This window comes from Peromyscus eremicus, chromosome 3, assembly GCF_949786415.1.
Source record: "Peromyscus eremicus chromosome 3, PerEre_H2_v1, whole genome shotgun sequence".
NCBI lineage: Eukaryota > Metazoa > Chordata > Mammalia > Rodentia > Cricetidae > Peromyscus > Peromyscus eremicus.
The window spans coordinates 60,346,571-60,372,372 of NC_081418.1; the positions used below are offsets into that span (position 1 = coordinate 60,346,571).

The window sequence follows — 25,802 nt, forward strand, 5'->3', positions numbered from 1 at the left end:
AAATGTTTGCAAAGGAAGACAAAAAGTTAAGTAGGATGAATCAGAACTAGACATTCAAGTTCAGTATTCCCCATTACATTACATGTTATGTATGAGTATAAGCATACTCATGATCATGTGCACATTCTTGTTCTCTCTCCCTCTCCCTCTCCCTCCTAACTTCATCTGCTCAAAGGTTTAAAAAGCAGCACTGTCAAGAAGAATACCTAGCAGGCAATGCCTGAGTTAGGCTGCTTATTGAAGTTAAACAATATTGAAGTTAAACAGTCTGGGGCAGGAGAGATGTTAAGACAAGTTTAGAACATCTTAAAAAATATGTGATGAAGTATTCAAACACGAGGGCCTGACACAGAGACATAGCAGACAGTTTGAACACAAAAATAATTAAATAAAATATCTGTCATCAAAAATAGGAATTCATGAACTACTCTCTGTAATAACTTTTTAAGTTGCTTTCATGTTTACTGTGTGTGTGTGTGTGTGTGTGTGTGTGTGTGTGTGTGTGTTCGCTAGGATGCATGTACGGAGTTAGAAGACAACATGTAGGATTCACTTTAGTCCTGATAGACTAAACTCATCAGGCTTGGCAGTAAGCTCCTTCACCCTCTGAGGTATCTCACCAGCCTTCATAAATAAGTATGTGAAAGAGATGGTCCTGGTGAGCAGAGTTGGTCAATGAATGCCAAGGAGTGCTACAGCTTAAGCCAGACCGTGTTCCCAACAGGTAAAATGCCATCAGACAATGGCTTCTAAAACCTAGAAATAAACTTTAAAGAGGAGCAAGATATTCGTAAGGTCTTAATGTGTTTCCTTATCTACCACTGGGTTATTAGATAGAGAGAGTGGAACAAAGAGTAGAGGAATCTGGCAGCATCCTAACCAGGTAATTCCTATGGAGACTGACGAGCATCTGTGGATCCTGTTGTGTATGACACCTTGAGGACCCTGTACTACTCCAGCAATCTAACCATGAGGAAATAACAAAGACAAAATGAGGATATTTCTATGTTTGGGGGGGGGGGGGGATGGAAAGTAAGTAGGTTCTTTAAAAAACGACCAGGTCAAAAGGTAAAGGCTTCAGAAAAATCTTCAGATTAAAGGATAAAAACAAAAGACACCTAACAATTAAGTGGAATCTCTAACATTAAACTAGAACCGGAACCTACTTGGGAAGAAAGGATACTATATGTAACATTAAATCAAGCATCAAAAGCAAAATAGAGGGAAAAACAGATGAAAAAATTATACTGACATAAGTTTATGGAGAAACAGCGAGACTGTGTTTGGGGAAGAATACTCATCTGGGGGACACCATGTTCAACAAGAATATTCTTATAGTCTTACATACTGAAATATCCAAAGCTAAAAAGGGCATTGTGAAGGTAACTTAACTGTCAAAAAGTGGAGTGGGCAGGATGTAGCTCTGTTGCAGTAATCAATCATAGAATGATGGGAACAATCAGAGAGAGCACATGACCCCCAAAATGCTAACAACAGCTAAACCAAGGTTAAATGGTCTGCATGTTGTCTCCAACTTTTCATTTAAAATAATTTTCAATAACTTTATAAAGAAATCTGTAATATACAAGCACAGAAATTCATATACAAAAATGGGGGAAAGAGCCAGATAGTGGTGCACGTCTTTAATTCCAGCACTAGGGAGGCAGAGGCAGGCAAATCGCTGAGTTCAAGGCTAGCCTGGTCTACAAAGTGAGTTCTAGGACAGCCTGGGTTAAACAAAGAAATTCTGTCTCAAAAAATCAGGAAGGGGGGAGGGGGGAGGGAATGAGGAGGGAGGGGGGAGGGAGGGAGACAGGGAGGAAGGAAGGAAGGAAGGAAGGAAGGAAGGAAGGAAGGAAGGAAACTCACCTAAGTAATGGCATACAGCAAGATTAGATGACTGCCTTGCTCTGTACTAGTTAGGAAGCACCTCTTCTAGACTAGAACCCCCTAAAGGGAAGAACCCCTGCCTCACTGAGGCCATACACAATGTTATATACATGAACATTGTAACTAAAAAATACAGAGAGAGAAAGTTTTAAAAAAAATTAGTAACACAAATTGTTCAGCTTTCAAATGACTCAAAGGATAAACCTTCCAACTGAAATCTCTGTGGCAGCAATGAGGGTGTTCGTTGCAGAGAGAATGCTTGTCTGGTAAGCAAATCCCCAGAGTCAGTCCCCAGCAAAGAGAAAAACACCATGGCAGCTAAGTTGGTACTGGTTTTATGCTGAGTTCTATGCTGAGTCTATGTATGGACTCTTTAAAAACCAATATCCCTATGAGGTAACTCAACATTATAAAAACAGTTAAGGAAGTCAAATCTCTTGCCTTTAAAAAACAAAAGTTTGAAAAATTATGTATCCTCTGGTACACTCAGCAGTACCATATGTAATTGTCATGCTGGAGGAGGATGGAAGAATATGATAGGGATCAAATCAAGAGGAAGAGGCAAAAAGAAAGTGAAAGAATACCTTGAGAAAGACACAATATTCCACAGAAAATTACTAAGATAATTAAAACACAGAAGATGATTTGATAGCAAGAAACAAGAATTACCTGGCTATCTAAAGAGAAAATAAAGAACTAAATATACTATAAAACAGTTAAATAACTAAAAATAAAACAACAAAAATAGCTCTCCAGTTCTGTAAATGGACTACGATCTCAGTGACCAAAATGTTTTAGTCATAACTAACTAATCAGTACAGAATCACAATCAGATCCTGGAAACAAGTCTTAAGAATTATCAAAAATAAAGATCTCAAAGCTCTCAAGCAGAAAAAAAAAATGATTTAAATTAAAAATATAAATAAATAACACACAAATGACTGGGTGGTCGGGCACACTACTGGGGGGGGCAATTCACAGAGGGCTATACTGTGGGGCAAAAAAAAAAAGACTAAAAAACAAAACAAAAAACCTGAAGGTGTCATAAATTTGGGATTAACAGAAAAGATACAAATTTCTTTCTTTTTCTTAACATGTAGCCCGGGATGACTTTAAACTGGTGATTCTCCTGCCTTGTGCAGGTATGTTATCCTCTACGCTAGGCAATACATGCATTTGGGCAATGAAAATATAATGTTTATGTTTTAATTTAAATCAAACAAAAAAATTTCATTACAATCGATTTAAATAGTTAACTACTAAATTATTTAAAATGCACATTTGAAATGGCACAGAAGGCTGCAGAATAAAAGGACGTTAAAATATAAAACATTGGTGAAAAGGCTACTTACTCATGTTACTGGGTAAAGGTCCAAAGCAGGTGGGGGTGGGGAGCAATTGCACAGGACAGAGTAGTTTTACACTAATAAAACAGTGGCCCAACCTTTTGCTAAGTAAAAGCCAAACATATATGTTTAGTTAAAGGAGGAAAACACAAGAAGAAATTGATAAAACAAATAAACATGATTAATTTTATTAATTTTTAAATCTGCTAGTCAAAAAATGAAGTAAACTGGTTTTATCTATCAAGAAAGTTAATAACCACAAACACCGTTTTAAAAGTGACTATTACAAGTGTGGAAGCATTTGCTTAAAAACCTACACCATCCCAGACCTGCAATCCGTGCACTCCGGAGGCTGTGGTTACCTACAGATTTACCACTAGCACAGTCTACACACCAAGTTCCAAGCCAGCCAGAACTACAAGATGAGTGCCTTTGCCCAAAACAAAGCAAAAAACCCTACGTCAGTTAAATTCTGAGGGCAATTTAGGTGTAAACACCTAAATTTCAGTATATTAGGTCAGGTTTACACACAAAGTTACCAATAGGCTTGAAAGCAACCAAAGTTAATAATCAATGATAAATTTATAGCCTTAAATATCATTTCCTTCAGAAAGGAAAGAAAAAGAATTATGAATTTACCTTTGGTATTTCAGAAAGCTACAGCAAGTAGAGGCACCAAAGTATAAACACGTCAAGCAGTGTGGTTTTCTCCCTAGCTTAGGTTTTCTCCTTAGGCAGAAAGGGAACAGGAGCTACTAAAGCAGCTGGGTCTTCAGCCCACAGGCTCCACCTCCCAGGTAGAAACACCTGAGCAGAGTTAATTAAAGCATCTTGTTCTCCAGGTGATGAATCCTTCTGCTCACATTTCACCTCTCACATCTCACCATTCCAGCTACTGCCTAATACGGTTCACTGGGGCTGCTCTAGAATGTTAGATAGAATGCAGCCTCCGATGCCAGGTGTCAATCACTTCAACAAGAGAACCGTTCCCCTCTGTGCTTCAGCCACTGCGACACCAGGCCTGAGGCCTGAGCACCTTCCTTATCAGCACCCTCAGCCTTCTTGCCTTTAAAAGCACGAGAAAGTAGTTCCAAAGAGGGTAACGGGCCAAAGGAGGACTGCTAAGGCAATTCAATGCCTCCCTTCCACAGACCACCACTCCCTCTCTAGCTCTGATGGAAAACCTTACTGTTCTGTAGGACACCTCAAGATGGGTTCCACCACACTCACTAGCCCAGCAACCCCACACCTCCAATTCTACGTGTCGCGTTCACCGACTCACTCCATGCTTCCAAACACACAATACACTGAACAATAAAGCCAGGAAGAGATAAACCAGAAGCCCTTTCTTCAGTGAGCCAATGGGACAACAACAGGGGGCTGAAGGAAGAGAGCTCTATAAAAAGCAAACAAACAAAACAACTATGAACTGGAACTTTTTCATAGAAATATTCATGGTTCGCCTGTGATCCTTGCACCAGAAGCTGAGGCAGCAGAAACACTAAGCCAATCTGAGCTACAAAAGAAAGACCCTGGAAAAAGAAAAGTGGAGGAAGGGAGGGGAAAAAATAAAGGGGGATATGATAATCAAAAATGAAAATAAAATGTAACGACTGATGTCAGGGATGTCATGTCACAAGGCAGACTATTGTCCCTGCATTTATGTACACTAATCCTAGGTACTGTAAAAGATGTTAAGAACAAAGGTAGTTTTTTTTTTTTTTTAAATTGTGGCAAAAAGACCAGATGTCTGAACAGCACAAGAATGTGTACCACTGCAGACAATGTCATAATCCTCATAGCATACTCCTGTCTTGCACATAACTACTTACATCAGGTAAACTACCAACAACAGCACATCAATAAACTTCAGTGCAGAACTGTGGAAATAATGAATTGATATGACATTTGTTCCTGACTATCTCATGATAATGAATCTGTAAACCAAGCTTTTACAGAGTTGTATAACATTACAAATTTTAGTCTAGAGGCACATTTTGAACTTGGTCTAGCTAGAGCCCTCCTTTTTCGGCTGTGGCTCTTGATGTGGTTGGTCCTGTGTCCAAGACGCTAATGAACACAAACTCTGGTGCTTGAAATGAACTGGTGCAGCTCATACAAACAAGATTAAATGGCCCCTTAACAGAGCTCACTCTATCTGCAAGGAACCAAATGCCCTGCCTCTCCACCACTGACATCTGCATCTCCAGAAGGCCTCCAGTCTATTTCAGAGAAAAAGAGATCAAATGCAATCAAAAATGTTCAACGCATGTCACCTTGATGTGTTTCCGGTAATAGCAGAATATTGCAATTGAAAGAATGAAGCATTAACATTGAATGGGTACCCTGGCCTGCTACCCATAATCTATAGGAAAGGAATACCCACTGTTTCAATTATCGGCCTCCCAGTGTAGAATAACATGTTGTGCTTGGGAAATCACCAGAGCCTGAAACTGTGTTCTGACATGGCAGCTACCATATACATGTGGCTATTCAATACTTGAAATGTGGATGGCACAAATTTCAATTTAGTGTGTGCTGTGGATTTTTTAAAACAGAAATCAGATGTGAAGAATTGGAAAGAAAGTAAAGCTCTTAATTTTACAGTGATTGTCTTTGGGTTAAGTGAAATATAATAGTTTTGAATTATGTAATTATGATTTATATTATGTTTCTGTTAGACAGCACAGGTCTAAAATATAAATCAAAATAGTCATGGAAATAAAAAAAGTCTAGTATTCAAAGTCTACCTGCTGGCCTTCTGCAATGTGATTAAACTAAAATAATACGCAAAAGGCCTGTATTATCAATACTATTTTTATACAAAAACTTTGAGTCAGAATAGTTAAAGTCAAAGAATGGGATTTAAGTATACATCTCCCCATTAAACCCAGTCTTGGCAAGTTAGCTTCAAAGGAAAGCCATTTGTTAAATTATATTAATATTTTTACTCACTTGTGTTTACTTTATAAATTCTATTTGGTTTTATTTTTAAATTAAGATTACAAGGGCTGGAGAGATGGCTCAGTGGTTAAGAGCACTGGCTGCTCTTCCAGAGGTCCTGAGTTCAATTCCCAGCAACCACATGGTGGCTCACAACCATCTGTAATGGGGTCTGATGCCCTCTTCTGGCATGCAAGCATACATGCAGATAGAGAACTCAAAAATAAAATACATAATTAAGTAACATTAAAAAATTAAGATTACAATAACTACAATAACTGGGTGGTGGTAGCACATGCCTTTAATCTCAGCACTCAGGAGGCAGAGGAAGGCAAATCTCTGAGTTTGAGGCCAGCCTGGTCTACAGAGCAAGTTCAAGGACATCCAGGGCTACACAGAGAAACTCTATCTTGAAAAACAAAAAACAACAAACAAAAAAATTGCAATAACTGAAGTAAACGGGGGGAGGTTTTGCATATGGATCTGTACTACATAATTTGAAGACAGGAGATGAAAACTCCTGTCTACAAATAAGTAGGGATAATTTACCTATCCACTAAATCTTCACCAAATATAAAACCAGAATTTATCATTAGCTAATATAGATATCAAAGGAAGAATATGGAGAACTGTAATGACTGCCTTGACTGTCTACATAACTTTAAAACCTGTAGTAATTTGTTTGTTAATATATTCCAAGAAAAAAATCAGTTTTACTAAATGAGCTAAGAATTTAAAGTAAACTTAAATAATTTCTATTTTCTACTTATACTGAAAAAAATTTAAAACTTTGTACTTCTGAATATGTAAGTCTTATTGCTTACCTACTTGGTACTACAAAAAGGAGTACTACCAACAGAGATCCCTCTGCCTCTGCTTCCTGAGTGCTGGGACTAAAGCCCACAACGCCCGGCTTAATATGACCTTTTGACTATCGGTACTAATAAGTTTTAGAACTTTAAAAAGGGTCTCACTCTGTAGCCACAACTATCTATCCTCCTGCCTCACTCTCTTGAATATGAGTCTCACAGCTCTATGATTTGGGCCTCTCTGAACCTTTGTGTCTTCTGCTGTCTGTGGAGAGACTGGTAACACAAGGGAGATTCATGCAGCCACCTGAGGACTTGCCTGTCAGCAGCAAGAGCAACTGAAGGAAGCAGGCGACAGACACAGGTCAACCCAGAGGAAGAAGCGGCCACAGCTGGAGACCAGAACTCTGCAACTGCCATTGCAAGACCCAGAAACCCCAGCCTACTGATGTAAGGAAAAAATGATGAATGAAGCCAGCCAGAATGGTTCACATCTCCAATCCCAGCCCTGGGGAAACAAAAGACTAAAAGGTATGGGAGTTTGAGGCCAGCCTAGGCTAGCCAGACACTGTCTCAAAAACCCAAACTACACACACACACACACACACACACACACACACACACACACACACACACACAAAGTAGTGCCTAAGTAGGTAGAGTTGTCAGTCAACTGACCAAGTTTATAGACAATATTGGAAAAGCCTTAGTAAATTCCTAAGAAAGACTCAAGTGACCATCATTGAACAAACATCTCCATGTCATTAACATACTAAAACAGACAAATCAATAACCATATATACAGGTCATGGAATTTTGTTTCTTAGGAAAACAGACAAGGAGGGCACATCCTATCCTGCCACCTTCAACACAAAGCATATGGCTCTCTCAAAGAAGACTAGCAAGAAAAAGAAGGGCCATTCTGTCATCAACAATGTTGTTACCCAAGAATATACCATCAACATTCACAAGCCGATCCACAGAGTGGATTTCAAGAAGTTATGCCATTTAGACACTTAAAAAAATCTGGAATGTGTTTGAAGGAGATGGAAACTCCAGATGTGAGTGTTGATAACAGTTTCAATAAAGCTGTCTGAGCAAAAGGAATAAGAAACATCCCATACTGTATCCATGAACATTTGTCCAGAAAATTTAATAAGATGAGAATTCAAAGAACAAGCTCTATACTTCTGTAACTTATGTCCAAAAAAAACAAACTCTATACTTTAGTAACTTATGTCCAAAAAAACAAGCTCTATACTTTGATAACCTATGTCTCTGTTACTATGTTCAAACAGTTAATGTGGATGAAAACTTCTAAGTGTCAAATAGTCATAAAACTAAAATTAAGGGGGGTGTGCTATGCAAACAGATATTCAAAAGTAACCTATCAGATGAAAAAGTTTCAATATATAAGCAATTAAAACAATACCAATAAATATTCAGAAATTTCATTTAAACCTACAAACCAAGAGAATCTGTTGTAATAGCCATGACTGTACTTTCAGCACTGAACAGGAAGCAAGAGGCTGATGACTTCCAGGACAACTTGTGCTTACCAAGACTCTCAGAGACAGAGAGAGGTACTCAGAAAGCATCTAAAACATAAGTATCTGAGTCAATAACCACTTATTTTAAACTACCTACCATGGGGTAGTAAGAACCTCAAAATTGCATGATTCTAAGTACTTAACACAAGTGTACAGGCAAACACAAAATAACAGGTGTATATACAAATACTACAGCTGTAGAAATCTAAGGGAAGGAGTAATCAATCTAAATACAATATATTTCATTTCTGGGTTATAAGTTAATAAATTTTAAAATACGTTTTCAATTTCCTCATATGGAGAATTCTCTTTAGAAGATAACTAGGAATACTGATAAGCAATATAAAAGTTCTTTTCATAAAGCATCATACAAAAAACTAGTTGATAAATTCATACCATATTTTTAAAACTGCCCCAATTTATAAACAACCCAAATGTCTGCCAATAGGTGATTCAGTAAAAACAAAAAAGGGAGAAAAAAAGGAGTACGTAAGTATGTGTCTATAGCTATCTAAAAACAACGACAATGAGTCAAAAAGGCCTCCACCTCCCAAAGAATATCAACTATTTAAAGCCATTCCTACAAACTTCCAGAGCATGAACAGTAGTAATCAATAATGAGAAAAGAGAGGCTACAGGGGGAAACCCGGAGAAGAATGTGCATAACCAAGAAAGAATTTCCAAGGGATACCATGAATTTTCAAGTTTAAAAAAAAAGGGGGGGGGGCCCTCATGAAAATAATGATGGCTTCATGGTAGAACGCATGTGTCAAATTAAAGACTTTTACAAATATTTAGTTTCAGCTGGGTGGTGGTGGCACAAGCCTTTAATCCTAGCATTCAGGAGGCAGATGCAGAAGAAGGCAGATCTTTTAGTTTGAGGCCAGCCTCGTCCACAAAGTGAATTCCAAGACAGCCAAGGCTACACAGAGAAACCCTGTCTCACAAAAAAAAAAGTTTCTATATATAAATTATAAATAAAATAAAAATCAATATGCTGTTTTATAAAGGTGATGATAATAAATGCATTTGAACAGGTATATGATTTGTCTGCTCTCTATGCGATACATATAGAGGATATTTAAAAACAAATTAAGAAAATACTTACTTTGCATTTCCAGCCATTGGTTGGTACTGACTTCATAACAGGTTGAAGACAAAAAGTATGATATCCTTTGTCACAGGTATCACACACCAGCATCTTGCTATCTTCTCCCGATTGCCTAAAAAATAAGATAGCATTATCTTTAAACGTATGCTGACACATAAGTATACATGAAAACAATCAGCCCTAAAAACTGCACAGATCATAAAAACTTCAACATCTCTTCTGTTTTTGTATAGAATGACAACCCCCTTCATGAATCCACAAAAAGTCATCCTACTAAAGCTTTCTACTATGGTTAATTTGCCTTAGTCATTTTAGATTCCTACAGAGGAGGAGATGTTAAAGCAACAACCTGCAGGGCAGTGGTGGTGCACGCCCTTAACCCCAGCACTCGGGAGGCAAAAAACTCTCTGTGAGTTCCAGGCCAGCCTGGGCTACAGAGTGAGATCCACGACAAGCACTAAAACAATAGAGAGAAACCAAAACAAACAAACAAACAAAAAAAACAAAAAACCAAAAAACAAACAAACAAACAAACAAAAAAACAACAAGCTTTCATCATTTTTTTTTAATCTAATACTCATCCTTTAGGGTGAGCTATAACTGCTAACTATGCTGTGTTGAAAGGAGCAAATCATGACAGGATGATCTGGAAAGACACTGGCACATAACTAAAGAGGAAGACTGAGTCTGATGTCAGATCTGTCATGTGTATGTACAATGTGGTTTTCAAACTATGGGACCATCAAACCAAGTTTCAGGTATAAAATGGGAGTGAAAATCATCAAAGATTACTGTAAGGTCTAAATAGAGTACTGGTTCAAAAAGCTTAGAATGTCCATTAAACAGTAAATGCTAAATATTTAAAGAAAAACAGAGCTTTAAAAATTTAAATTTAAAAAAAAAAAAAAAAGCATCAGGGAGGTCATAAAGATCTGTCCTGCCAAGAACCTCCGATGACATGGACTTTGTCAGTCCCTTCCAATTCCAAGTCTCTAAATAAAATGGTTTGATATGTACAACCACACACCAGCCCTGCCGCCAATAACAATAATAATAATAATAATAATAATAATAATAATAAAAACAAAAACAGGGCTGGCAAGATGGCTCAGTAGGTAAATGCACTTGCTTACAAAGACTGACCATCTGAGTCCAATCTCTGGAGCCCATATACATGTAAAAAGACAGAAGCAACACCACAGAGATGTCCTCTAATACACACACACACACACACACACACACAGAGAGAGAGAGAGAGAGAGAGAGAGAGAGAGAGAGAGAGAGAGAGAGAGAGAGAGGGAGGGAGGGGGGGGCACATGCTGCCCACTAATAGTAAATAAAATTCAGAAACTCAATTAATAAAAAAGGAAAAATAATCATAATTAAAGCCTTTCTCCAAACACTCTTTACACCAAAAGTGGGTCCCTGCTCTGCAGAGTAATCTGTCTTGATGCTTACCAACTCATTACTGATTCTCAGATACTAATAATTTAAGACACATGGGAAAAATGAGACTTTAAAAAGAGTTGAAAGAAGAATTATGAATCAAACCTAAGGATAAGTAAAGCAAGAAGATGTGCCATCAAAGCCTCTGGTTGTTAGTTTAACAAACTCTACGAAGTTCTGTCGTTGATATCTTCAACTACATGGACAGACTTGAGGTCATGTATCTATCTCATATCCCTTCTAAGAAACTAAGTACACATCCAAATTATCAAATAAATGTTAACTAATATTCTTCCTAAATTTTAGCAAAAATATAAAAGCAAATGGTTTGATTAATTTCTCGATTCCAAGATACTGATTCTGACTGTTCTCGTGAAATAACCAGTAAATCACACTTACCCTGGCTACCCTGGGGCTTACTTTCTCCTGGTTACAAAATGGTCTGTTTGCAACAGATTTTGCATCACTGAAGATGCAGTTAACATTCTCAAAATGCCATACTAGCTATACACATGGGTTGGGAGGGAGAATTACAGAAGAGATTGGAGAAATGACCAAAGGCTGGAATACAATAGATTAAATAAATAATAACTCCAAATGCTTAATTTCCACACCATGCTTTTTTTAAATATTCTAAATAGAAGTAATTGTCTTTCAAATGAACATCAAGATTTTATCAAAACAGTTGGCAGCAGCAATTGTCCATCCTAAAACAGAAATTCAAACATAACACTGATTTGAAGGTTCAAAGCTTATAACTTATTTCTGCAGTTACAGCTTCATTGTCCTATTAAATCTCTTCCCAATTCCTCTCAGTAAGTTTTGTTTTTCTAATCTTTATTTTTAAAATAGTATCATTTATTAAAAAATGGTAAGCATGTTGAGTTTCTTTTAGATATATTTCAAAATAACACAGGTATGTCTAGTAGTGTAGGACATGGTGAAATTACTGTGACTATAGCTTATAATATAAATAACTTTCATCATATTTCATAAACATTTAATATTTAACAAGGTCGCACTACAACGCAATACAAACCCTTGAGCTGAAATTAGAAACTTACTTGCAGTTCTGGCACACTTTGCAATCAGGACACTGCCAACCCGCACGTTTTAATGGAGTAACAGCTATATCCAGGCACATCCCATGGTAGTGCTGACCACAAGTAGTACAAAAGAACTGATCTAAGAGATCACCCGGGCTGTCACACACTGCACAGTTTGCATCTTCCTTTGCTATAATTAACAGCAAAACAATAAAATTGTTGTGTTATAATTAAGTATTTTTCTAACTTAACAGTTTAAAATCACTTGAAGGGAATTTACGTGGCAATCTCTCAGACATTTGAAGTTATCCATATATACCATGTTAGAATAGTAAGTTTAACCATATGAAATTAAATCATGTAATTTTGCAAGTATTTATGCCTATATCTACTTGAGACCATAAGCAGTTCTTAATTAATTTTACACTTTTAATACCAATGGCAATGCTGGTCATTTAGTTGACGTTCAGTACATGTATTAGAAAAAACCAAGGGGATTAAGGAGTTGGGCAATCAACAGAAACACTTATAGTATTAAAATAAATATTTTATTCATATTAAATACTTAGAAACTTCAAATAATACAAAATTAGGATGCTAATATTAATTAGATTAATGTGTTTCTTAATTAAAAACAGACTACTCCAATCAACCTAGAGGTTTTATTAATATTAGAAAATATCTTATCATTACTGATGGAAGGTATAAATACAATTCATACACCAATTATATACTCAACTATATTGATTTCTAGTTACAAAAATTAATATACTTATAGACACTATCCACTCCTAAAATAGATTAAGGGTACTAACAGTACATTTACTATTTAAAAAAAAAGTGAGAATAAATTATGCTTTTCCCAATATACAATAAAACCTACGCCCGTTAAAATGTAGAAAGAGAAACAAGGTATTCTAAAAAGCACACCAATGCTGAAAATTTGAATATGCCTCTATAACAAATTTAACAGAACAATATTTTCTCTTTGTTCAATCCAACCTAATCCACTCTGATTAAAAGCACTTTCTACCTTCTTTGTGGTCAAGCATCTTAAAACTGAGTAGCAATCTATCCCCCTTTACTCTCGTGGGAAGTCAAAGACATTGTCCTGCCAAAAGCTATACAGTAAATAGGATCCATAAGCCATAGCAGTGTCTGTAGTACACTGTAGTTTTTTTTAGTTTGTGAGCACTATTCCTAGCTTAAAAGAAATATAAAAACAAGTCCTACGAATTGGACAGCAGGCTGCACACCTGACATGAAGTCAAGCTACACAAACACCTCATACCTGAAACTTCTTTAATAAGGCTACCAATAACCACATGAAATACAACAGTTACTTTTTAGACTGTGCCTTATTGACATTTAGCAAAATTTACAATTAATCACTTGCTTGTTTATAGTTCCCTTTCTGTGGCAACTCCTCAATTTCTCCTTCGGTTCCCTATAGCATTTGGTGGGGGATTTTATCTCCATAACCACTTTGAATACCGGAGTACTCTAGAATCCATCTTGATTTTTCCTTATGAACTCAACATTTCCCCCTGTGGTTGTATAAACTCCTTTGATGTTCATAAAATGCTGATACTCAAGCTGGGCAGTGAGTGGTGAATGTCTTTGATCCCAGCACTTGGGGAGGTGAGAGGCAGATGCAGGCATATCTCTGTGAGTTTGAGGCCAGCCTGGTCCACAGAGCGAGTTCCAGGACAGCCAGAACTACACAGAGAAACCCTTTCTGGAAAAACCAAAATAAGTGATATTCAAAAATTTGCATTATCCACTCTAGACTTCTTTCAAAAACCTCAACCCTTTATTATCAAGCCTTACACAGCTCAACAGCCAGATGTTCTAAAAATACTAAAACATCTCCTTTTTCTTCAAAGAATGGATAAAACCAGGAGCTTAACATCATTTTGCCATTAACATCTTCCTGTCCCAGTACACTTCACCAGATCTCAATTCTATTAAACAAACAAACAAACAAAAAAAAAAAAAAAAAAAAAAAAAAAGGAGTACGGGAAGGGTTTCAAGACAGTGTTTCTCTATGTACCCCCCAAGCTGGCCTTGAACTCCTACCATTGTCCAGGCTGGCCTTGAACTCAGAGACCCACCTGCCTCTGCCTCTGGCTCCTGAGTGCTAGGATTAAATGCGTGTGCCACCACTGCCCAGCTCCATTAAATTTTCTACACAGTTTTCCTTCAGTTTAACCCATATATTTTCTTAATACTGCAATATCCTGCAAATAAAATCATCCCTACTTATGATTCTATTCTCTCTAAACCATCATCTGTATATGCAAAGCACAATTTTAAAATCCTAATTGTAATCATTGTATTCTGCTTAAATTAAGAATCAATCAACAGCCAGCAGGACGGCTTGGCCAGCAGGATGGATTAACTGGCAAAGGTGCTTGCTGCTCAGATTGGCTGACCTGAACTCAATTCCTGAAAGCCACATGGTGGAAGGAGAGAGCCAACCACAGCACAAGTTGTTTGCTGGCCTTCACACACAAACACCTTGGGTACATACCTGCCACACATACACACATACACTATAAACGATGTTTTATATATATATTTTGTTTTGTTTTGTTTTGTTTTGTTTTTTGAGACAGGGTTTCTCTGTGTAGCTTTGCGCCTTTCCTGGAACTCACTTGGTAGCCCAGGCTGGCCTCGAACTCACAGAGATCCGCCTGGCTCTGCCTCCCGAGTGCTGGGATTAAAGGCGTGCGAATGCAGCCGGAAATGATGGCATACTCTTGTACTCTCAGCACTTGAGAGGCAGAAGCAGAAGGATCAGGATTTCAAGGTTGGCCTCAGCTGCAGAGGGCAGAGTTGGCTTGAACTACCTAAGACACATTCTTATAAATAACAGGAGTGCCACAACTTACACATAAACACACATAAATCTCAATACATCCTTTTTCACCTAAAAGAAAAGCTGGAATTTAACTGAATATTCCTTTTCCCTATATGCTTGAAAGAAATTTCTGTTAAAATATTAACTACCACACAACAGCACAAAGCCTTGAAGGACAGAAAACATGTTCTTTTCTATTTTGTACCCCCAATAAACCAGGATAAATCAACTTATTTAAATGTATTTTAAGTTTTTTAAATCATTTTCAAAAAGCTCTTTAATTTCTGGATATTTAAAATACATGATTAAGCCGGGCATGGTGATGCATGCCTTTAATCCCAGCACTCAGGGAGGCAGAGACAGGCAGGTCTCTGTGAGTTTGAGTCCAAACTGGTCTACAAAGTGAGATCCAGGACAGCCAGGACTGTTACAGAGAGAAACCCTGTCTCAAAAAAACAAAAATAAAATGATTAATTTAAAAATAAAGTATAGCAATAAAATAAGTGATTAATTTAAAATAGAATTGTAGCAATAAAATAAATGATTAATTTAAAAATAAAATGTAGCAATAACTCATTTAATAGAGGATATATTATTTTTCTTAATATTAAGGAAGAGTGCTAGTATGTACCCATAAAAACTAAGCACTTTTAAAAATGAATCTTCTATTTTTGCCACTCTATTTTTTAGAAATTGGGAAGCAACTGACCATCAGTTTCAATTCATTTTCCCTTGATATTAGTTTTCCAGAAACACAACAATGTTTCTGTAAAACTGCCAAGCATTTGCTACTCTACCACTTTAACTTGCCACAGAAGCTACTGAGTGGCTGGTATAGTCCAAATTGAGATGTACACTAAGTATAAAATACATATGGAATGCCAAACTCACTGTAGGAAAAAAAAAGGTATTTAGAACTTTGTGTATTAATTACATGATGAAATATTAGTATTTTTAAATAAGATAATTAAATTAATACTAAAATTAATTGCAAATATTTTTTCACTTCTTCAAATATGCTCCCAAATATACTAAAATTATTTATATTGCTCACATTCATTTCAACCACTAACACAACTCTCTATTCTCAAATTCACTCTGTAACTACTCTAGATACTATTCTTGAAGAGATTGCCATTCATTTTGTGCTATTTTCTCAGCAACCCCTTCATGACAATCTTGTCAAAGAAACACATCAATGTGAAGGAGAAGATAAGAGCAGTAAAAAGCACTATGAAAAGAAATGAGAGCAGTCAAAAAGCAGGCACATGTAGAAACACCAAACAGTCCTGAGGTCATGTTCCTGGTGATGCATCAGAAGTAAGTGTGCCGGGTTAGAGAGACGATTAAGTGGTTAAGAGCCCTGGCTGTGCTTTCAGAAGACCCAGGTTCAGTTCTAAGCACCCATAGGGGCTCACAACCATCTGTAACTCCAGTTCCAGAGGATCCACCACCATCTTCTGGTGTCCACAGCCACTGCATTAACCTCATGTTACAGAGACATACATGCGGGCAAAATATCCACACATAAAATAAAAATAAAAATATGCTTTTTATATTTTTATAGAAAGAAGTACATGTATATATACATTCAGGCATTTCAGCAAGCTACAGAGACATTAAAAATTAAAGCAATAATCAAACAACTAAATGAAACTTTTCTTTGAACAGCTGGAAAACCAAAAGGGACAGACTGAAAGGCAAAAACAAAAGATAATTCTTAAGAGGGCAAAGAATCAAATCCAGGTCAATTTGGCTCTGAAGATCACACTCTTTACTATTTGATAATCAATACTTATACCTAAGCAAACTTTAGTGATCATCTATGAAAGTAAAGAATACCTGAAGATATATGCAAAAGTAGGAAGGAAAAGAGAAGCAGAAGCATTGGACATAGAAGCTGAATGAAGTAGGTAACAAAGTTCTCACAGCAGAACAATGACAGACAGGAAAGCCATCTCTGGCGGCCAGGTCCTGAACTACAGTTGTGATCACTTCTGCTTTTGCCTAAGATTAAGTGTAATACCTTACCTATACTTATGAAACAAGGAGAGCAAGAGAGAGGACGAACATGCTGAGCTTTGCTCTGATGTAAATTGTTCCAACTGGAAGGTAAAGGGACCATAAGAAAGGCCAACAAGAGCTGCTTAAGAGACGGCTCAGTGGGTAAAGACACTTATTGCCAGACCGGACAATACAGACAGTCTGACCAGCACATAAAAAAGCAATGGTAAAGAGCAACAAGTCAACAGGGGGGAGGCGGGCTTAAGGATAAAATCAGCAAAGTTTACTAATTCTGCCAACAAAGTGACAAATACCATTTGCCACTTTCTTGACTGGCAGGACAGTGCTGTGTGATCTGCTTATCAAATGAACCTGTGAAGAAAAAGTAAATTATGGATGCCATCCAATATACTGAAAAGAACGGTCAGAGAACTCAGAATTTAGATGGCTGTGCACATCTGCAGCTTGCGGTGGAGGTGGAGGTGGAGCAATGGACATGAGAGAAATACAAGGAAGATCCCCACTGCTCAGCCTGTCTAGACAACCTGTGAATTCTTGATTCAGTGAGAAACGCCATCTCAAAAGATAAGATGAAGAACAATAGTAGAAGACATCCATATTAACCTCTGGATTCTACTGCGCAAATGCACCCTCACCACCACATACATGTAAGCACATGTGACAGGTGATCAGAAAGATGAACATTTACAGTGCACTGTTAAAAATCTTCAGGAAATAAAATTTACTTTATTGGGCACTTGGTTTTATACCACTGGCTTAAAGACAAGGAAAGAAAAGAGAAAAATAGCTTCGCAAGGTACACTTATACTGCTGGCCTGCTACTTTGAAGCAATTTTTCACTTTCCACTATAGCATGTAGTGTCCACTCTTCATATGGAGATACTATTATCAGATTAAGTACTCACATCTTCTTCCTTGTATCAGTTTCTAAAATGGTCAAAATTGTGGCTCAAATATAAAAAATGCGTATTTTAGGGGGAAGTATCATCCTGATTCAACATACTGCTCCAATCTATATTCCCTTGTCAAATTTCCTTACTGAACTTTGGTTTCATCCCATTATTCATGTATTTTTATGAGTCTCTTTAAGCCTACTTTGGAAGAAGTCACAGTACCAATGATCAATTTCAATAATCCTTTTACCTTTAAGCTACCAGCATAATCTCTCATCATCAGGATGACAAATGACAAGTAATCTCATCAATTCTTATAGTTCATAATTTTTCAAGTTGACTGAAGACCAGTAACCACTAACAGTGCACATGGAGAACATGATATCCAGAAGAAACAGTGACATAATTACTTAAATTTCTAAAAAGAATTAACTACATAAATAATCCTCAAAGCAACTGTTGTGTATGAAAGTTCTTTCTCTTCCAGATTTAATAGGCATAACCTAAAACACTGTTAAAACTTTAAATCAGTTATTTGTCTAAATATATTTTCAAATTACACTTTGCTTTAGCTATAACTGTATAGTGGAAAAAACATGATTACATTTGCAGACACAAAGTAACTCTGACTATATATATATATATATATATATATATATATATATATATATATATATATAAAATTAGGTACAAAACAAAGATAAAGAATAATGCTAATGTTAGTCTTGATATTTGAAATTAATTCAAGTTAAGCCTGAAGTAGCTGTATTTGTATTTCATAAACCTGAAAAAAGATAGGAAAAAAAATCTCTTAAAAATTGCTAAACACACACAGAGACAAGCATAGATTAAAAGATTAATACAGTGCTAAGAAGTAGATAAAAGCTACCAGGTAAGTAAGAGGTGACATAAAAAAAAAAAAAAAAAAAAAAAAAAAAAAGAATGACTAAATCATCATCAAAAATTCAGAGACTGAAAATTAAATCTGCTAGGAGGAAAAAATGTTCCTAAAATGAACATGCTCTTCAGCTGACAAATGACTCAACAGGTAAAGACATTTGCTGTGTAGACCTAGTGACAGAAGCTTAATCCCTGGAACCCATCTAAAGATGAAAGACAAAAAAATCCAACTCCACAAAGTAGTCCTCTGACTCACATGTGTCCTATGCATGCACACACATATACACACGATATATAAATTAAAACTATAATTGATACATATATATGTATATATATATATGTATCAGTTGCATCCATATAGCAAAAAACAGAAAGGAATTATAATGTTATGTATGCATTAAAACTCAAAATTTTTATTAGAATTATAAAAACACTTGTACAGAAAGAATGCAAACAATAGCACTGCAGATTAGAGATAAGAGGGATGAATTGTGAAACCGCACTACAGAGATGTCTGTCCCCACTGTATGTCTGCAGAAAAAAAAAGATTTCAGGAAGTGTGTAATGCTCCTAGAGATGATATCCTGACCAACATTGGAGAGAATCAGCTTGACCTTCTTCTGTAAAGGACACTGAATATTATTTAACCATTCCATGAATTGCTCTTTAGAACATGTCAAAAATACTATACACTCAGTATGTCTTCTATAATGGTTTAAAACTTTTTAAGCATAAGAATTTAGAGTATGAAAACCTGGAATTTCAGAGAAAATAACTTTTTTTAGGATAAATACTAATAAAAATACTGGTTATATATTTTCCCTCAAAAAACTACAGTAAATCGGGGATAGTGGCACATGCCTATAATCCTTCTGCATTCAGGAGGCAGAGGAGGGAGATCTCCTAGGAGTTCCAGGATAGCCAGAGCTACACAGTGAGACCATGGGTGGGATGGGGGGGGAGAGGGGGGGAGCAGCATAGGACACAATACCCAACAGCAAAGATTTCTCAGACCATTAGGATTATATATCATCTTTTTAATATTAATTTCTTCATTGTTGAGAATTTTATATTATTATCTTTTAACATGAGTAAAGTAACTCTCCAAATTCACATGTGATATTTTAAGTAAACACCTAAGTGAATTTAAAACTGCATGGGTAGTACACTTACATCTTTCAGGAGCTTGGTCAATATGCTCTGGACAGAGAAGAAAGAAGTGACTGAAGTCCTGAAAGGTGCCCGCCCCTGCAGCACATGGGTAATGGTACATCTGGGTACATTTCTCTTCACAGCATTTGATAGTGGCTCCAAGGTGTTTGCAAAATGCACATCGCTGGAAAGAGAAAAAAGAGAGAAATCATTTGATTAAACTTTGAAGAAGGGTAAGAAGGAATAAAGAAATATCTATACCTTACTATTAAGACAACTGGAATCTATTAAAGAAAAAAAAAGGACCTGTTAAAAATGCTAATCATCTCAGAAACCTAGTTTATTCATATTCTACCAATTGATAAGAAAGTTAGTATTTCATTTTCCCTTGTCAAAACCATTAAGCTAAAGTGGTTTTTGTTATTCTTATTGTTACAATGGTAGAACAATTTTTAAAGCAGGTTTAGAAAAGGATGGATATACCTCAGTTGGCACAATGTTTGCCAGGATGCACAAAGCTCTGAGGTTGAAACCAGCAAGGCTACAAGAGACCTTGTACACATGTATGTATGGGGTAGAAGTTGGGGGAGATGGCTCAGTGGTTAAGAGTACTTGTTGCTCTTAAAAGGAACCAAAGTGCAATTCTCAGCACCCACACTGTAGCCCCAGTTACAAAGGATCTAATAGACACTTATGTGGTGCACACAAATGTATCCAGTCAAAACATTCATACTCATAAAAGTAAAATAAATAAGTCTTTTTAAAAAGAGAAAAACCAGGTTTACAGTAGAGGGTTACTAGAATTCTATAATATCAGATTTAGAAATCTTTAAAAAAAAAATCAAAAGCTAAGCGTGGTGGCAAGCTTTTAATCCCAAAACTCAGGAGGGCAAAGGCAAGTGAATTTCAGTGAATACCAGACCAGCCTAGGCTACATAGCAAGTTCCAGGACAGCCTGTGTGTCTCTGTGTTTAATAAACTAGTAAGTCATAAAGTAATGAAAGACTGCTATACGATTAAAGCACAAATAAAAATTTCATAGCTGAGCATCATGGTGGATACCCATCTCTAAGCTAACACTCAGTGAGCTGAGGCAAGAATATGGAGAACTAAAAGACAGCTTGGACTATATAATGAGATTTTCTCAGAAACCTTGGTGGAATTGGGGAGGTAGTAGTGATAATGATGACAATAATAGGGGAAAAAACCTACAAACTTAACTAGAGCATTTAGTTTCTAGTTCTATACAAAAGCTGGGAATTACTTCCTTTCCCTTTCAATCTCTTACACATAGTTAAAAAAAAAAAAGCAAAAGGTGAATATGTAAGAGGTCACCCCAAATTATCTCATATTTTACTTGTTCTGTTTCCACTGTGAGAATTTTTTTAGCTCCTACTCCATAGACTACTAAAGCAGAGAGCTGTCTGCCTGGCAGCATGCAAGTACCTCAGCATTTATGTCTTTACACAATTTTTTTTTTCATGCTAGTCTAAGATCTTGGAGTGAAGGCACCAAACAACATTCTATATATATATATATATATATATATATATATATATATATATATATATATATATATATATATATATATATATATATATATATATATATATATATAAAGCAGGAATTCTGACTAGCGGCACATGTATTTAATCCCAGAACTTGAAAGCACAAGGCAAGTGGTTCTCTACAGGGCAAGCCTAGTCTAAAGAGTTCCAGAACAGTCAAGGCTGCTACACAGACAGACCTTGTTTGTGGGGGAAAAGAAAAAAGGAAAAAGAAAAGAGAAAGAAAGACACACACAGACAGACAGACACACAGACAGACACACACACACACACACACACACACACACACACACAATGCTTTGACACAGAAAGGCCTAGTAAACACATGCTCATTCTTATACACCAAACAGACTTCATTTTGGTAACAGTGTTCCTAAATGTGGCTCATGAAAAGCCTAGCTAAAACAACTAAACCTTCATTTTAACAGAGGAAAGTGGACTCTTAAAATTTATTATATGCCCCCACATAGTTGCACTCAATCTATATTCTGCTAATAAGAGAATAACAGTTTTTTAATTATAATTATTTTCAGCATTTTTCTATATAACTAATATTATCATATACTATTGAACATTTCCTCACTATCATCAGTTCACTACAGTAAATACTGTAAGAAAACAGGACTATTGCAATGTCTCCTATTCAATTTGAATTCAACTCCAGAACCGCTGAATATTGCTAATTATACTTATCACATTTTAATTTTATGCAATTTCCAAAAACAAACTAACTACACAAATTGTAATTCTGTTTTTATACTTAGAAGTATTACTTTGTGAAAGACAGAAAAAAAATGAAGTTTCATTTCTCTTTATTGATATAAAGTATAGTAACCAATTGTTTCTAAATGAGTTATATTTTTATAATATGACTTTCCAAGGAACCTAGCTTTCTTTGGTATATTAATAGACTCAGGATTATCGATTGAGAAGCCACTCAGTCTACATGTCCCACAGAAAGACCAAGAAAATGTTAATCAAACAAAGTACAATCAATTTGCAGAAAAAATTATAATAACTCACTGACATAACCAAAATATTTTGTGGCAATTTTATCCCTTATTTTGATACCATATGGCAAGCTGTGTAGAAACCTCTGCATAAAAATAATTTTGGCAAATAAATGAGTTTAGTGTAAGTGCATCATAAGAAAAAATGTATTTTAAACTGATCCTTTTCCCAAACTCTAAGTCATTCTAGAAGCACTCAATATGTTCTTTTAATTGTATCTTCAATGAAAAAAACTTACCTGACATTAGATATGCTAATATGAAAAGTTTATTAGAATTTATCTAGTACACTAATTTACATTATAAAGGTATCAAGAAAAAAGAAACACAGAACTGTACTAAAGTGAGCCTTTCAAGCCCATCTGCTAGAATTACATAGCTAATAAAGAATATCTGACGTTTAATGAAAATGTGACATACAAATGGTAGAATATGTCTTTCTAAACTATAAAAATTAGCTGTAAAACTACAGAAAATAACAAAGAATGAATTTTCACATGCAAATTCTCTATTGTCAGCACTCATGAACCATACCCATGCATGACAGCACATATCCAAAACCCCAGCACTCAGGAGGATAAACCATGAATTTCAGACTAACTTACTAGCCAGGTGGTAGTGGCGCACGCTTGTAATCCAAGCACTTGGGAGGCAGAGGCAGGAGGAACTCTGTGAGTTCAAGGCCAGCCTGGTCTACATAGCTAGTCCAGGACAGGCTCCAAAGCTACAGAGAAATCCTGTCTCGAAAAACCAAAAAGACTAACTTGCATTACAATACACAGTGATTTCCAAGGCCAGCTTGGGCTAGAGACGGCGTCTTGAAAAATGTAAATGAAAAAAAAAATTGCTTAGTTCTCATTTTCTATTTTGCATTATCATTAAAGAAAATAAGGAGAGATAAATAAGCAAAAATAATGTGTAATAATTTGGTATTAATATAAAAACACTTTTTAAAAGTCAGTGAAAGCCTCTATTAGTAATTGTGTAAATGAGTCTTCAATTATAAAAAGTACTTCCAAAACTTAAACTCAACTAAAATGACGACATCCAAAATAAATCTACAGCACAAACTGACACAGGACCAACAACAAGATTTCGAAGACTAAAACTGTGTCATAAAAGGCTGGAGAGATGGCTCACTAGTTAAGAACTCTGGCTGTTCTTCCAGAGAGCCTGAATTCAATTCCCAGCACCCACATCAACAGCTCATAATCAGTCCAGTTCCAAGAGATTCAACACTTTCTTCTGGCATACAATAGAAACACAGACATATATACAGAAAAAACCCACATACTAATAAAGTAAGTTTAAAATAAATTTAAAAAATTTAAAGCTGTGTCATGAACAAGAAGTTCAAAAACATTCTAAAATGTGTTTAACTATTATATATCAACTATAAAAACACATTTGAGGCTAAGTGCTCTAAAAAATAATAACAATTATCACTAATGGTTCCATATTCCCATGAATGTGTGTGTGGTGTATGTAGTTCACATATGTGGGTGCATGTATATGTGTGCATATATGTTCAAAGAGAAAGTGAGGGCTACAGTTGACTCTGGACATTTTCCTTGAACACTACTCTATCTGAACAAAGAGCTTACTAATTCCAGTTAGTCTAGCTAGCCTGCTTTTGCCCCTGGAGTGCTGACATTATAGGAGGATATTATGCCTCCCAGCTTCTACTTTAATTCTAGAGATCTGAATTTTGGTCCCAATGCTTGCATCACAAGTGATTTATCCACTGAGCCACCTCTCCAGCCTCCTAAATTATTTTTAACCTTCATCAATCATCTCTACTTGTCACTAGTATTCTCACAATGTAGTAATAAAGAATATAGATGAGCATTCAGGAATATAGCATTTGCCTAGCAGACACAAGGACATCTGTTCAGTACCCAAGGGTAGGTTTGGGGGATGAGGAAGTTGGGATATGATCATAATCCCAGCTACACCTGAAGCTGAAGTAGGAAGAACACAGTGTTGAGGTTCAAGTACAGGCTGAGAGAAAGTAAGTAAGAGAGGGTGAGAGGAGAGTAAAACTAAAGACAATTACATGGAAATTTGATTCAGAAGGTCAATCAATAAATGTTCAACAAGAACACAAGAAAAAAGTAGGTCATAATCAAAGACATTATTCTAGTTGAAATTTCATGATACCTAAATAAGAATTAACATTGAAGCATAATTCCAAATAAACACACAAGAAACCTAAAATACAGTCTTAGTCATTTTCATAAGTCTTTCATTCCTACAAAAGTTCCTAGGCTTAATCTCTGTCACAGTTGTTCTCTGAACTTCCTAAAGATCAGCTTCAAACTAAAACAGCTCATGTTGAAGAACAGCAAAGTTTTAAGGTAACAAGGACAAGTGGAAACTTTAGAGAACACACACAAACAAGACAGAAGAAAAGATCATTTCCAATTAACAATATCAAGGAATAGCAATACTGGATGAAAAAAAGGAGGAAAACAAGTATCTGTACAACGTTACCTGCAGGCTTGGAATACAGCTTAATGGTACACCTAGCATGTTAAAGCCCTAGCCTAATCCCCAATATGACACTTTAACTTTTCCAAAACTGTGTAACATATTTCATACATTCATATATACTTTATGTACAAACACACTTAACATTTTATATGTCCATAATGTAAGTTGTGTGTGTGTGTGTGTCTGTGTCTGTGTCTGTGTGTGTCTGTGTGTGTGTGTGCAGGAACACAGGCACGCATGTTAGGCACACTGGCAGCTTCAATTCAAGAGAGAAAATAGCTGGGGTGTGATCACTGATAAATATTATCTAAAACTGCAGCTATAACTATATCGATAATAGAAAAAACAGAAATCAAACTAAACATCAGAGAATAGGTAAAAGTTAATAGAGGATATTAGCATAACTCTTTATACAGTATAAATGTAAAATAACATTATTAAGGCTTATGAATGTAACAAATATCTTCAACATATAAAAAGGATTGGAAATGTGTGCATAAAATGAGACTTTAATATAACTGTCAAACCAAGAGCTTAAGTAGACATGAAATAAAGAACTTAATATCAATTGTGAGTCAATACTCACAAAAACATACAGATACACACACAGATGTACATAAAATTCTCAAAGTATTCATTACATATATGAACGTAAATAAATGCCCAATATACAAAAGAACACATTTTCTAGGCCATATTTAATAAAATAAGTATGTCCTGTGACCTACAACAAAAACTAGAAACTTGGAATGTAAAG

At 36.0% G+C, this 25,802-nt stretch overlaps 1 protein-coding gene across 4 annotated transcripts in view; it reads right to left on the reverse strand.

The window, feature by feature from the left end:
• The window catches only part of Kmt2c (lysine methyltransferase 2C), a 235,888-nt gene that overhangs the window by 108,777 nt on the left and 101,309 nt on the right, over positions 1–25,802 (reverse strand). For all 4 annotated transcript variants that reach the window (XM_059257756.1, XM_059257757.1, XM_059257755.1 and 1 more), the window contains exons 7-9: positions 19,996–20,158; positions 12,160–12,331; positions 9,647–9,761 (exon numbers count right to left, since the gene is read on the reverse strand). In XM_059257756.1, the coding sequence (XP_059113739.1) occupies positions 9,647–9,761; positions 12,160–12,331; positions 19,996–20,158 (450 nt within the window). The remainder of the gene's footprint in view (positions 1–9,646; positions 9,762–12,159; positions 12,332–19,995; positions 20,159–25,802) is intronic.